Source organism: Ambystoma mexicanum, chromosome 11, assembly GCF_040938575.1.
Source record: "Ambystoma mexicanum isolate Mex_15411 chromosome 11, UKY_AmexF1_1, whole genome shotgun sequence".
Lineage (NCBI taxonomy): Eukaryota > Metazoa > Chordata > Amphibia > Caudata > Ambystomatidae > Ambystoma > Ambystoma mexicanum.
This window is the reverse complement of record NC_090934.1, coordinates 784,300,102-784,314,010: the sequence shown is the minus strand read 5'-3', so window position 1 is coordinate 784,314,010 and position 13,909 is coordinate 784,300,102. Positions and strand designations below refer to the sequence as shown.

At 47.2% G+C, this 13,909-nt stretch overlaps 1 protein-coding gene across 6 annotated transcripts in view; it reads right to left on the bottom strand.

Moving 5' to 3' along the window:
• The window catches only part of STK33 (serine/threonine kinase 33), a 1,615,433-nt gene that overhangs the window by 1,548,928 nt on the left and 52,596 nt on the right, over positions 1 to 13,909 (bottom strand). For 5 of the 6 annotated variants that reach the window (XM_069623713.1, XM_069623715.1, XM_069623714.1 and 2 more), the window contains exon 2: positions 11,705 to 11,794. The exons of the other annotated variant lie outside the window; for it this stretch is intronic. In XM_069623713.1, coding sequence (XP_069479814.1) covers positions 11,705 to 11,725 — 21 coding nt within the window. In that variant the 5' untranslated portion in view covers positions 11,726 to 11,794. The remainder of the gene's footprint in view (positions 1 to 11,704; positions 11,795 to 13,909) is intronic. 6 annotated transcript variants of the gene reach the window in all.

Genomic DNA, 13,909 nt, shown 5'->3' with positions numbered 1-13,909 from the left:
GGACTAGCAATGGAGTTACATGACCACCAGGGACCGGCTATTTGGTAATGTTATTTCAAAATTGGGATAGGTTTGAATGGGAAAAAATAAATCTGCTCATGGGTACAGGTTGAAGTGCTGGATGAGAATGCAGCAATATGCACGAGGAGGGTCAGCAAGAACTTGAAAGCATGGTTGTGCAAATATGTCCTGCGTTTTATTTTTTTCAAAAGGGTAAAATTTAGTACACAACACAGTGATATAACATTGATGTCTGGGCAAAGGGCCTGTCCGTTAGCAAGGAGAAATGTGTACTTTAATGTGTTTATTGGGGCATATGGCATGGCCGAAGCGGTAGGTTTGAAAGGGAACAAAAATTCTGCTTGCGGTTACAGCCTGAAGTGGTGGACTAGATTACAACAAACGTACGTGACGAGGATTAGCAAGGACCTGAAAGCATGTTTTTGGAAATATGTCCTGTGTTCTATTTTTGAAAAGTGTAAGAATTTAAGTAGAAAAACTAGTGATACACATTTGGTGTGTGGGGAGTGGGCCTGGCCCCTCGGCGAATGCAGCATAGCCCGAAGCCCATGCCCAATGGATTTCGAGACTGGCCATGGCTGCAAGCCATGAGCACTGGTCATTGGTTACATTATTAGGGTAGAGTGGACACTGAGCTAGAATGCAGGGTAGGTGCAGTGAGTAATAGGGATGGATTTGGTTTGGATGGGGTCATGGTGGAGCCTTATACCGTATGCAATTGAAAGATGATTTCCATCCTCAGCATGCGCTGCTGATAATGACAGACATAAATGTGTTGCAAACAAATGGGTTTTTAAAAGGAGTTCTATGGTTCTTTCATATCTATCAAAAGATGCACCTGCCATTCGGGTGTTTTAATGATTCATTGCCTGGAAAGGGGAAGGGGACTGTGGACATTTATAAAGGTTCATCGATTATGGTCCTTATTGTATACTAGATAAAAGTATTTGGGATAGAAAATGGTTTTGGTCCTTTTATATTGTTCTCTAATATACAATTGTCCATTAGCACCCTGGGAGCGGGAGCCAGCAAATAAGTTGGCTAGGAACACGGGCCTGAACCGCCGGTACAAGCCCACGTTCCCAGCCGCTTGATGGCTGGCTCTCCCCGCCGCCATCTTCCCCCCACCCTCTGTCCCATTTTTTAAATATATTTTTTCTTTCACCTCCCCGGTCCCCTTACTTACCTTATTTCGGCAGCAGCATTTGTAATGTCATCTTTGATGTTCTGGATGTTAGTCTTAGCAGTGCACGGTGGTGGCGCGAGTTATGGTTGCTTAGCTTACCATAACTGGCGAATTTCAAGGGTTTTTCGGTTTTACTTGTAACCATAACTTCCCTTTAACAACGATTTTTCATTGAATTTCATAGCTTATTAGTGCAACTTAACCATAACGTCCCTTTCAGTGAAATTGTTTTTTTTTTTTAAAATGTATGTATATATATATATATATATATATATACACAAATCAAACTATTCCAGGAAAAACACCAGTTCCCATGTGTCCTTTCCTGCTCTATTGCTCTATTGGTCTCTGCCCTAAAGTGCAGTCAATCAGGTCCCTTCCTCTTCATTTTGCTGTCTTCAGCAAGTTAAATCCACTTTATTTAAGCTCCGTGGTTTGTTATTATGTGCAGCACCTAATGTTACTGTTGTCTCATAAATGTTACTGTTGTATTAACTACCTGCTAAAACTATCATATGCCCGTAGGTGTTTTGCTGCACAGCGTTAATTTACTTGAAATATTTACAGGCAGCGCGCCAGAGAACATTATTAAGTTATACTCTGTACTGAGGTGTTGCAGCTTTTTTTAGCAGAATCCTGCACACACACCGATCAGATCAGCGTGCGCGAGTGTATATTAGATACAAGAAATGCGAGTCGGTCTGTGGGCAATGTTGCTCACCTCGAGACGCTGGCTTGCGTCTCCATAACAGGCAATTAGCGATCAGATGTCGCATTTGGATTAATGCGTTCCCCTGACGACACAGACCGGCACGCTGATGCAAACCATTAAAGAAAAGCACCCTCTTTCGGATGCGAGAGCACTTCCGAGGCGGTATTCTAACTCGGCACATATCGAAGCACCACAAGAGCACATCTCAGCTTATTAGGCGCAGTCACACGGCGGACAGCGTCTGGATTGCACACTTACTGACACAAATATAACCGGAGTACAGAAAGCGCATGACGCGTGGAATGAAAAAGTACATCAGGAAAAGAGAAACAAAATCATAATAACAATATTGGAGTGAAAGAAAGATTTATTAGAAACAGTGCGCACATAGAACAATTGCCACTGCCAATTAGTGTCAAAAAGTGAAGGACACAGTGCCTAGTGGGATCATGGCTGAAACCTGAAGCGAGAGCACACAGGAGTAGGAGAGCCAGGAGGAGGGCGAGATGATCTTCGAGGGACAGGAGGAGGAAGTGAAGTTCCTCTGAAGAAGATGCTGACCTAACCCTCATTTTAAAAGGGTCCTGGGGATTCCCTACTGCAGGCAGTCTCACAAGGGGTTAAACCCCTACAAGACAGACTGGAGACACTGGAGGCCTTCATTGGCAACAAAGACCAGTCCAGGCACAAGTTGGGCAAAGGCGAGGCTGACGAGAGTGCAGGAGAAGGGCCATCCAATGCAAGGCAGGGTTGATCATCAGGGGAGTAATACGGCCCGGAAGAGGAAGGCCTCTTCCACCCCCTCGGGTCAAGACAAGGGGACGAGAGAAAAGCCCCAGGAGGCAGCCAACGCATTACTGAAGCTTAAGGAGGCTTTCCTACTGAAATTGGTAAAGCCCAGCCTCTTACCCCCTGCACCATGGGTGCATAATATAGGGGACAAGGCCACGGATCATGGATGCAGTGAAGCATCGCAAGCAGGTCCATCCAAAAGGCCTAGAAAGCATGGGGCACAAGAGGAGGAGGAAATCTCTTGATATGTTCGACCCAGAGGCCATTAGACACCGTAGGTCCTCGGAGTGGTCCTCATCTCCAAAAGTGACCGCTTATATGTCCCTGCGACTGAGGAAATATCTGGATAAGGAGGCAAGATACCGAATGATGGCAGAGTGCCCCAGACCCAAGCTCCCGGGTAAGGCAGCTGAGATGCCAGAGAATGCTCAGCTTCATCACCAAGGCGACCAAGGACGCCCGCAAGGGCATGGACAGAACTGGGAAGGGGTGCCAGGACAAGCTGTTGGATCTGGCCGGCCCATCGCCAAGATTCTGGACACCACAGAGAAGGCAAAAAAGACAGGAGAGCTGGTTGATGCTCAAACGCAAAGAATAGTCTGCATGCTGGGCAATGTGAATTGCACCTTGTCTTCAGAAAGAAGGAGGAGCATGTTGCTCAAAATTTACAATAAGCTAGGGGATTTGGCCACCTACCAAGGCCAATTATTTGGTGAGACATTCGCAAAAGAAATGAACAAGTTTGTGGGAACATTCACTGCACTCGAGAAAGTGCAGTCCTCTATAAGAATATATTCTATGGGTGTGTTTTTGCCGGCACCGGGAGGTACAGAGGTCAAGCGGTTGATCGCTTCTTAGGCTCAGAGACAACCTTAGGGGCCGAGGGCTGGGAGATGAGGCAACAGGACACCTTCTTCCCGTCTGGAGGAAGAAGGAAGAGGATTAAGGGGACGCAGGGGTAGAGGTTTCTACCAACATCAATGTACAAGTACAGGTGAGCACAGCCCCACATGCATACCCTCCGGTGGGCGAGGGGGGAGAACTATCCAGTATTTATAGAATTGGCGCAAGTCATCAGGCAATGCCCGGCTCTTGCAGACAGTAGCAGGATTCAGGCTAGAATTTGCAAGTCCCCCTGCACTAAGTGCAAAGCCTGCGAGCAGCGCAAACCTCCCTAGCGGAGGCGCAGCTATTAGGAGGTAGAGCTGGAACAGCTCAAGTTGAAGGGCGCGATAGAGAGAGACTTTCCCCAGAGAGAGGTGTAGTATAGCACTATGTTCCTGGTTCACAGAAAGGGAAAAGTGAGACCAGTGCTGAATCTGAAAGGCCTCAACAGCTGGCTTGTATACTGCCATTTCAAGATGGAGGGGATCCATCTCCTCCGGGACAACCTCAGGGAAGGAGACTAGCTAGTGAGGCTGGACCTCAAGGACGCATATCTCACCCTACCGGTCGCAGTCTAGCCCTGCCCATTTTTATTCTTTCTCTGGAAGGGACAAGTCTGGCAGTTCAAATGTCTGCCTTTCAGGCTGTCTTCAGCTCCTTGTGTCTTTACCAAACTCATGAGACCAGTGGCTACGGCGATCCGAGAGAGAGACAGGCGCTAGAATGATAGTCTATCTGGACAACATTCTATTCCTGGGTCAGGACAAAGCGGTTACTGAGCATGTGCAATGGGCGAGCAGTCTCGTCTAGTCCTTGGGTTTCTTGACAAACCAGGAGAAGTCAGATCTCATCCCCAGCAGGCGTATGGAATTCCTAGGGTTTGTCAGACACAGCCAAAATGACACTAGAACTTTCAAGCACCAAGCACGGAGCGATCAAGAGAGCTGAGGGGGACACTACGGAAGCGGGTTAGTACGCTTTGGAATCTAGCCAGAGCAGTGGGCTTGCTAGCGGCCATGATACACGATACAAGTGATCTTCCCGGGCCCTTTACATTAAAGGGCTCTACAGAGGCTAAAGATAAGACACCTGCAGGGAGGGTTGCGTTATCACCAACTCCTTCCCTTCGACGGAGAAGCCAGAGCGGAGCTGGAGTGGTGGCTCCACAACATGGAGGCCGTGGAACGGCCGCACCATTTTTGACGATGCCCCAGACCTTATAATAGAGTCAGACGCAAGCAGGTCAGGTTGGGGCACAAGGTGCGGCCAATTGGAGACAGGCGGGAGATGGTCGCAAGAGGAACTAACCTCGCACATCAATTGCCTAGAGCTACTTGCAGGCTCATTCAAAGTCAAAGCACTCCCAACAAACTGTGCAAAGTGTTGCATCCTTCTTCGGATGGACAATATTTCAGCAGTCTGCTTCAACAATATTCTGTGGGGCACCAGATCCAGGATGATAGCGGAGTCAGCGAAAGATTTCTGACGCTATTGCCTGAGCAACCAGGTCTCCATCACAGTAGAATATTTGCCTGGGGCGCAGAATGTATTAGTGGATTGGAACCCACGCTACCTGAGGGACTCCAGCGACTGGAGGCTTCACAGGGAGACATTCCTGAAGGTAAAGGAACTGTGGGGTCCTCTGCATACAGACCTCTTTGTGTAGCGCCCGAGCAAACAATTTCCCAGGAACTTCAGCTGGAGGCTGAACCCGGGTGCTCTGGGTACAGATGCGTTTCTCCAGGATTGGAGCGGTCCGATGCACTATGCCTTCCCCCCCCCCATTTATCATGATGGCCAGGACCCTGGCAAAGATCTGCAGGGGGAAGTAGTGCTGAAAGCGCCTGAATGCAAGTCACAGGCGTGGTTTCCAGTACTGTTGGAACTTTCCTCGGATTTCCCAAGGAGGACACTGTTCTGGGAGGGCTTACACTCTGATCCAGAGGGGCAGCCTCATCCTCAGATTCAAATGCAGAGCCTCCATTTGCTGGCCTGCAGAACTTCGGGCGACAGTGAAATAAGCCAGGAATTTTGGAACAGGCTCAGAGAGTCCTGGGCTCCTTCCACACTCAGGAGCTATGGCGCTGCATGGCAATGGTGGGAGGTCTGATGCGAGCAGGAGAGTGTTCATCCTGTTTCAGCCCCTTTAGTGCAGGTGCTCAATTTCTTAGCATCCCTTTCACAAGGAGGGAAGGCATTTCGAATGACAAGAGTGTATAGATCCGCCAGATCGGCCGCCCACATACCAGTGGACGGAGCCTCAGTAGGGGAGAACTCTCAAGGGCGTTAAGATGGTGAAGCCACCTATCCCTAGATATACTACGCTATGGGACGTCAACAAAGTTTTGGATGTGTTCACGCGATGGCCGGACAATGAACTGTTGTTGGACAAGCAACTGTCGGGTAAATTATCCATGCTACTATGCTTGGTCTCCTGCAGGAGAGTCTCCAATGTGAGAGCACTGGAGATTGACAGGCACTGGAGATTGACAGGATGATTTTCTACCCGGGCGCAGTGGCATTTAGCATCGCCAGGCGTGCTAAAGGAAATTCTGACGTTCCCTCTTATCCATGCTTCCCGAACAATGCAAAGTTGTGTGTAGCCTAGTGCAACAAAGTGTACGAGAGGTCGTCAGCGCGAGTAAGGCTGCTAGGCGTTTCCCAGCTGATCATTGCACGTAGAAAGCCCTTTCAAGCTGCGACGGTAGCTACAATCACCAGATGGTTGAGAGAGAGAGATTTTGACATTAGTGGTGATAGACACCTCAGTGTTTGGAGCGCAATCCGTCAGAGGGGCCATGGCATCTAGAGCATTTTCAGTTGGTGTCTCATTGAAGGACAGTCTCAAGGCGGCCGACTGGTCGAGCGACTCCACATTCTGGACTTTTTCTTTTAAGCCGGTGTCGGAGTTGGCAGCGACAGTAGTAAGGAGCTTTGAACAAGCATAATGCAAGCCTCCGGTCTTGACATAGAATGAAGATTACACAGGCGTTAGCGCAGGGAGTCTTGATTCTATTAAAGACACAGAGGCAAGCATTATCCCGCCCAGTAAAATACACAGAGGAGGTTACACCCGGGAGGAGCTAACGTGGGATATGTCACAGACAAGTTGCATATCCAGCATTTTTTTCCCACCCTAATAGTATGTTCTCTATTGGCTCCATGAGTTTGCATCGGACAGGAGTGCGATGAAGTAAAGGTGCCAGCAGGGGCAGCAAGTTCGGTTTTCGCGCCGCTACGAGCGGCAGAATTTGAATAGCCCATTCTAGGCCTATTGTGACAATTGTGTGGATTGTTTGGTTATGGTTAACTTTGGACTTGGCTCATCAAAAAGAAGGAGGAAGGGACCCAGGCAGGACGTCACATGGTAGAGCTGGAGGGTACCGATTGGCTCAAGTTTAGGGCAGAGACTACTAGAGCAAGGAACGACTCATTGGAAATAATTTATGTGATCAATACGCCGCCCGTAACTGCCCCGACGAAAATGACTACGACAATTACGGCACGGGGCAGTGATCAAATAGATCACTTTACACACATCCCCTGGCCCACATTTCTTTACCAGACTCCCCATCCCGCTATCCCTGCGGTGTTGGTTCCTCCCACTTATGTGGGTCAGAGCTGACGCCGGATGGTGCTTTTTTTCTTTTTTACTTTTTTGTCCCCTGCAACCTTCGACTCCTGTTACTGTGCCCAGGGAGAGCGGGGAACACCCTCCCAACCCTCGCTCTGCTTGGGTGCAGTAATTGGAGTCAGTTGGCCGCATTATGAACGTGCCGGTCCGGAAACAATTTGGGGATTTACAGAATACTGCCTCCGGAATTACCGGGTCACTGGGGTTGTAATGCCCAAGTGATTCCGGCAATCACGGAGGCGGAATGGTATTTTGGGTCCGGCGACAGCCTGCTGGTGTTTCCGGCACGGCTACCGCCGGACTCGTAATCAGGCCCAGTATTGCGAGCGCCCCCAAAGTCGCAGTAACTGCGGGGGCGCACTACTGACGGTGACATTTTTGTATATTTCCATGGGAAATGGCATTTTGTTTGTTAGTAAAATTGTTGAGATTTGAAGGCTGCTGGATAGTAGCATTAAAGAAGTAGAAGCATAGTGCTTGCCTCTGTCTTTAATAGATTCAAGACTCCCTGCGCTAACGCCTGGGTAATCTTCATCGTGGAGGAAAGGCAGAAACTGCAGAATTAAATAAAAGGTTAGGTCCCTTATATGGAGGACATGAGAACCCTCCACTCAGCACAAGGGAGTGTGAGGAGGTAAATGCCCTCTTCCCGGGGTAAGGGGAAAGAGGATGTGCCTACACCATTTGTAAATAAGTGTGAATTTGTTGTGTCAGGCCATTATATTGCGGACCTGGGATCCATTTGGCCGGCAGAAGGGGGCGTAAAGAAGTAAATGCCCTTTTCTCAGAGTGGAGATTGAGGAAGGCTCTATATAATATGTGTTTTTATTGATTTGTGGTTTAAGGTGTTATTGAATGGTTGTGGTGTGAATTAGTGGCTGTTGAATTGTGTGGAGAGTTGTGAGGGGTATTAGAAAGTGTGGTGTGATAGGGCGAAGAGGGAAGGGAGGGGTAACAGGAAGGGTGGACAATAGCGGGAGGACAAGGGGGGGTTGATACCGCTGATCAGTGTTTTAAGAGGTGAACTAGCGCTACGAGGCAAAGGCTCAGATACAACAAGAGTTCCCTGACGCCCCCTGAATATATCTGTACAGCACTTCCGCTGTACTGGGAAAAGATAATGAAATATCACAACGAGTGGGTTGTCGAGATGGACGGGGAATGTATAAGCCCTGGCCCGAAGAAGGAACGAATAATAGAGAGGTTCTGGGTCATATGTATACTTATTTGGCGGGAAAGAAGTTGAGGAATAGAAAAGGGCATTCTCGAACTTTGGAGAATGGTAAAGGATTTGGAAGATGTCCCAGAGGATTCAAAGAGGGGAGAAGTAATAAAAGCACCTTGTGTCACTCCTGTACTGAGCGTGCCACCCGTGCCCTATGAACAACCCACAAAGACAGTGGTATCCGTAACCCCCACAGCCCCGCCACCCCCACAGGGGTGTTTTCCCATGCAAGCACCTGCAGCTGCAGGGTATACTAACCCTGAGTAGGTGCTGCATGCAGCCCCGTGACAGCAAGCCCTGTAACGTATTAAAATGTCCCACAACCCTTAACAGTGAGTGCCGCGCACAATCCATTAGTGATGAAACAGAACATAGGGCACAAAGAGATTTAGAAACAGCGCTCCAAATGACAGACACGGAGCCTGCAGGAGTAACGCAGGAGAAGAGCACTGCTAGGTACCGACGAATGTAGAGCAAGCAATATTTTATTTAGAATTGACAGCACTACAATTAGAGATGTACATGTTGAAACGAGGGGTGATGGTCGCAGTAATGAAGGATATAGGGGAGGGCGACTGCAAGCAGATAGTTTAGATTATGTTATGAATCCATCCAATCAGAGGCTGAAGTAGGAGTACCAGAGGAGGAGGAAGAGTGGGGGCCAGACGAGGAACAGGGAGGAGAGGTGCTGCTTAGAGTGATTTCAAGAGTAGAGGGTTTGTGGGGACCAAGATTAATAGCACGACCAGGTTGTATGGCAGTGGTAAAAGGGAAGCGAGGGGGGAAGAAGTTACCCATGAAGAAAGTGGGAACACAGTTTCCATTGTTACACAAAGGACCCAGCAGAGCATAGTATGTGCCCTGGCCAAATATGGATAGAAACAAGGAGCTGCCCTCACTCACCACAGGAGCGGGAAATTGGATCTACGCACTCGAGAAACAGACTGAAGGTATTACCTTGGCAGTGGGAGATTTGTTTGTGGCAGTATTGGGGTACCAAGCAGATGACATTTGGAAGAAGAAAGGATATCCAGGGGTACAGATGGGTGATGAAAATCAGGATGGGGCACACTTTAATTATTGTTGAGCTAGAGTGTGGGCTGCATTAAGAACATCATATGCAGACACACTGGAAATACATTCAATAATGGTGTGCACTATGAAGGAAGATGAAGATCCAGCACAGTACATATTGCAGATTCAGGAGATCTGGCGGGCTGAGACAGGGGAATAATGGGACAAATGAATAGCAATATTTTACTACATGTTGAAGAAGGGACTCCCCAGGAAGGTGCACACAGACTTGGATAAGGTAGTAGGGATTGAGGCCAAGGGATGGGCGGAGATTGAGGCAATTATAGTGGATCATTGTAAAAGGCGACAGGATAAGGAAAAAGAAGTGGCGGATAACGTGCAGGACGCAGAGGCGAAGTTACAAATTGACAAAATGGAGTACAGAAGGAGCAGTGATTATAGGGTCAGCCATACAGCAGGTGGATTAGAGAACGTCCCCAGTAGAAGCAAGAATGGCACCGGAGTGGACCGAAAGGAGATACTAGGGTATCCGGACAACCGAGGGTACCAGGGTAGATACTAGGGAGGTTACCCAGGAAGTTATCTGCAGGGAAGATGATGGTTTCATGGGGTGGTAGAGGAGGAGGATTTAGCGGGATGGGGCAGAGATTTGGTGGGACAGGACCGTGTTGGTCATGTGGGAAGATGGATCACTTTGCGCAAGAATGTAGGATGCAGACAAGTGTATGCATATAATCCTGGAGTGTATCCTAGTGGAACAGCAGCACCAGTTACGTTTCAGCAGCAGTACGAGACAATGCTCCCAAGCATCCTGTACGGCACGATGCCGGCGCAAGCACCCCAGCATGTACAGCAGCACCAGTATCAATATCAAGCACCCGTACCCTCAGCAGATGCAACCTCCAGCGCCCAATAATGCACCAGTGTATGCACAGGAACAGACACAAGAGCCATCCCCACAAGTTTGGGACAAAAATGCTTTGCCTCACTGCACAGTTACATCATACACAAGTGTGGTGGGCAGCAACCCTTTCGTATTCCCAGAGTCCAACACATATCTTAAATAGGACAGCCAACAGAGAGCTGTGACATGCACAATCCACTCAGTCACGGTCAATCCAGAAGACGAACCCCTGGTAGGTGTGGAGACAGGCAACAAATCCTTTGTTTTTATGAACGACACAGGTACAACAAAATCATGCACATCAGGTACAGTAATGGACACACAGGGGTTCTCTGGGGCAAAAAATGTGGTTCTATTCAAAGAAGATTTACCCATGCAGGTAGTTAACCAAGAGGTATAAGCACCACTATTGTTTTCAAAACAAACATCAGCAAATTTGTTGGGAAGGGATTTGTTATGCAAATTGAATACGGCCATTTCATTTTCAGGAGGGGTAGTGTGTTCAACACCAGGAATTTGTTACATCAGGGTTTTGGCGATAACAAGAGCATTGTACTGAGATTGTGTTACTAGGGAGTACCTGTGCACACAGATCTGTTAATGTATGGAGTAATAGAGTTGTTTAGATGGGTGCCATGCATTCAAAACAAGCCATGGAAAGTGCCTTCAGAATTTTTGTTAAGACCAGCAGTGCCCCAAAACCATATGCCAGGTACTATTATATATCAAAATGAGGGGCACCTGGCTATTCCCTGACCAATCCAGGCACTATATATTAAACCAAAAACAATTGATCAGGGCGACTCCGGACACAACCACATATGCAAAAAAGAAATGGTCTACTAGATCTATTTTCAAAACATAATTGCTGTGTATTTTTCATAACCATGTGAAACATGTAACATACATGACATACCATACCATCAGGGTGTAGTGAGCCTAACATATTCCCCATAAAACACAAAGTTCCAATATATAATATATTCACAGAGCATCTGGTGAGTTATAACAGACAAACCCTTGTATTGTCAACAACTTTCAATAGCTCAATCTACAGCTTTTTGCCTCTTTGGCATACTAAAACAAAACGTCGAAACAGGAGTGTTTCAGCCTTTTATATATTCTCAGCTTTGCATGCAAAGGCCTTCAACAGGACAGGAGTTGTGGAAGTGATTCCTCACTGCCTGGGTTATGTATCTATAAAAGTTAAAGAAGCATGAAGTGAGTGTTCTATGCCCGGGATATTTCTTTCAAAAGAGCTCAATGAGTAGCTAGAACCCTGGCCCCTTTGGGACCGGGAAAGGACTTACCGTGCTGCATTGATGAGTCATGGAGAGTCTAAGACACCAAAAGGGACGCCATATGTGCGTAATGCTGGGGCAAGCAGATGGAGTGTTCTCCTGTAAACAGAAATAAATATATTAGAAGTGACCTCTCTCCTGTAGTTTTTGTTACGTGTTATAATGATAAAACTACCGATACCCTATATGTGGGCATACTGGTGTTGCAGGGGGTGTCTTAACCCGTAGTGAACTGAGGAATCATTCACAAGGTCTATTTATCCCCAGGGTATACACATCAATCCTGTGTGTCAGGAAAGGAAAAAACAAGCCACAGTCACTCTACTGCTGTAGTGCATTGACAGTAGTGAACAATATGGGCCGTGAAGTGTCTTCCCTCCGTCAAACTGTAATGCGGCATGTGGCGGCGGAACTTCACTAGTCCTAGCCTCTTCTTAATACGATAAATAAGTATTTAATACATATACACTCTGTCTCAGAATAAAACAGAGCAAATGCGTGTCGCCACTGCATTAAAAACCTACCGACTCAATGGTCCCGTCTTAGTCAGAGCTCAAATCCTGCAGCAGCGCTCTGCTGAGTGCGTCGACCGGCGCTTAGGTTTTCAGATTGTTTACCTGGCATGTATTGCGATGGCGACCCTGCGTGCACCTCCCTGAATATAGCCAGGATTAAGAGGCGGACATGTTGAACTAGTCTTAAATTGGATATGGCAGAATGGTATATATCATGCACAGCATGCCCCGTATCTAGTTTGTGCGGGATGAATATATATACATACACCTTCTGTCAATATTAGTTATTCCGTACTTTCCTAGCCCATGTTTTATCTATGACTACTAGTATCTTTCATATCATCTCCTCTTCTCTGGCTAGCTATGGACTGTCATTTTATATATGTCAAATGCCACCATCCTGGCTCTTGCAAGTTTGCACATTTTGAGGCTGCTGTACCTTCTTTTAATGATGCTGATACAGAATTTTTGGTATTATTGATTCTGTTATCATGGCCCGGCATATTTGCACATTATTATGCTGCTATGCACTTGCACTTTTTTTCATCTTTTAATAGGGCCAGAATGTTGTATCATGCACTTTTATAGATTTATATATTGCAACCTTGGTTTTGCGCATTCGCGCTCCATTATGCTGCTACTACTACGTGCACTTGCACTTTATTTTATTTGCCCGAATGTTGCAAATTGCATCCTGTACATATATTGCTATTGTCACTTTGGTCTCGCATTCGTGCACATTAATTTGCTGCTATACCTGCCCGAACACGCACTTTTTCTTATTTTACTGGTATTTGAAATCTATACCTCTGTATTTTATGATGATCCAGATATTTGTCATATGTTTTCTTGTGTGGCCGTAAGACGGTTGCTATATTACCATCTAATTTAATAGATGGGCTTTTTTATTGTCGGTGGTTATATTACTCATTCAACTGTGTCTTTATATTATGAATTACCATATTTCATTAATATTGTAAACTACATTGGGGGCAATATGGAACCGTTGCTCCGCCTGGCATGGAATGCGTGCAACAGAGTATGCGTCATGGTTATTTTTGCCATATACGTGCTTATAGTGCTTAATTACTGTAGCCCCACTTGGCTCACAGTATTGCCTATTTTTGCCTTTCCATTCCATCATGGCCGCCGCTCTTTCCATTTGTCCAGGCACCCATCGTGGTCCATTGAAACAGCAAAAGGACTGCACTTGCCAAACTATTAAGGTGCTCCAGTCCTTCTTCTCTTCACGTGATCAAGCACTCAGTTGAGTGCGAAACGCGTTGCGTGCGGGTCGTGCTCACGGGCGTCCTGCCTTCGTTTTTGCCACTGCTTTTCAGCCGTATTTTGTCTGGTACCATTAAATACCTTCAGACCCTTATTGTGTTGCGAGCTGTGCTATTTTTTCTTTGACCATGGTCTTTCAATTGACCGCGGAGAGCGCGGTTCATTCTTTCTTCTTTTTGTCTCAATATTTTTCTACACGGCGCGCACCGTGTTCAACCAGCACAGTTTCTGTAATTGTGGCACGCTTCTGCTCAGGGGCGTTTTTTTAGCAGATCCACTGCCGCTGGTGACAGATTATTCTGTTGATTGGACCCAAGTTGTACCCGCAAGGGAGGCGAGCCTGAGGAGCCCTGTCTGGTGGCACGGGTGAAACGTGCCGGAGGACGCGCAGATCCTGGCCGTACGGTAGGTG